At 37.8% G+C, this 1,224-nt stretch overlaps 1 protein-coding gene across 1 annotated transcript; it reads right to left on the bottom strand.

Moving 5' to 3' along the window:
- Positions 1–253: 253 nt before the first annotated feature.
- LOC145076882 (protein SENESCENCE-ASSOCIATED GENE 21, mitochondrial-like) lies at positions 254–964 on the bottom strand. The gene is made up of 2 exons (XM_079022682.1): positions 809–964; positions 254–705 (listed from the first exon to the last, which is right to left on the bottom strand). Exons 1-2 carry the CDS (start codon positions 844–846, stop codon positions 486–488), a joined length of 258 nt encoding a protein of 85 aa, XP_078878808.1. The 5' UTR covers positions 847–964; the 3' UTR covers positions 254–485.
- Positions 965–1,224: the final 260 nt, after the last annotated feature.

The following is a 1,224-nucleotide window of genomic DNA, read 5'->3' on the forward strand; positions in this document are numbered from 1 at the left end:
TTACGAAAGAATTGAAGGAATAAATTTGTTCTGGTGGGATTCTTTTTAGTTGAGTTATATAATTGAACTTGAAGCTATAAGCCTATAATGGGTGGAATGGATCAATTTAAAAGATTATTCTTTTTTTAATTTGTCGACAAAACTATTCTTTGATATCTTTGTTAAATAAATTTCATGCATATACTTTTTCTTTAAAACCGAAAACCTGGAAAAGAAAAGAAAGTCACGAAATAAGCATCATAACACCTATATATTAAACTAAAACTTTAATATTATTAAAAACAAGGATTTTAATTATTAACATTAATGATATGGAGCAAGAAACAGAGAACGATCGATATTACGAGCGAATCTTTGATTGTTAGTGAACAGCAAACACAACATCATGTGTTGTGATCGGTGATGTATTTCATCTTCCTCTTCTTAAATTCATCTGCGTCTTAATTTTAGTCCCATGCATTAGTTTTTCAATGAGTTTGCTTTACTTACTGTCCACGAGTTTTGTGCTTCAACAGCTGTTCACGGAGCTCAGCGGCATCAACCTGGTTTGTTTGTCCCTCTGGCTTGTAGTAACCTGTAACTGGATCTGGAACCCATGGAGTAGTCGATTTTTTTGAGTCATCTGCCCCTTTCTGCATCACTGCAGCTCCACTTCCCCTCACGCTTCCGGAAACGCTCCCCTGTGTTAACGTTGCAAATCCACGTCTGTTAAGATCATCAAAAACATAATCAGATACTTAATCTCCATATCAAATCTCAAACAGAGAGAAATTAAAGAATCAGTTAAATGGATGTAACACAAAATTACCTGGCGATGAAAGATGAGATAAGCTTAGCACTAGCCATTTCTGCAAACAAGAAGAGACTGATTCGAAGGAGAAAGTTCGAGGATGAAAACTCGTTAATGTGTCTGTCTCTTATGGGAGACCTGGTTTGTTTGATGAATGGAGAAGAGAAACGCTTCGGGGTATATATAGAGAAACGGTGGACGTCGACAGTGCCCATAACAGTAAGGAAGAGCCGTTTCCGTTTTGTTACCTCCAAATTCCGTTAACCTTCTAACGGACGTCAAACGCTTGTGTCCACGTGTTGCGTTTGACCTGGCATGGTTGCTTCTAGAGCCGTTAACTTCAAATCACGTCAAATAAAAGTCAGCCACAACCCCAACCCAAAGATGCGTGTTTGCTTTTTGTCACGTAAAAAGGTGATACGTCGAAAGACACG

Source organism: Lactuca serriola, chromosome 9, assembly GCF_051521515.1.
Source record: "Lactuca serriola cultivar US96UC23 chromosome 9, Lser_US96UC23_V15, whole genome shotgun sequence".
NCBI classification, from domain to species: Eukaryota; Viridiplantae; Streptophyta; class Magnoliopsida; order Asterales; family Asteraceae; genus Lactuca; species Lactuca serriola.

Excerpts from the sequence above, each read along its gene's own strand:
- LOC145076882 (XM_079022682.1), bottom strand. The coding sequence starts at position 846 with ATGGCTAGTGCTAAGCTTATCTCATCTTTCATCGCCAG. Across the intron at positions 706-808 it reads ATCTCATCTTTCATCGCCAG|ACGTGGATTTGCAACGTTAA; the intron begins GTAATTTTGTGT and ends TGATCTTAACAG.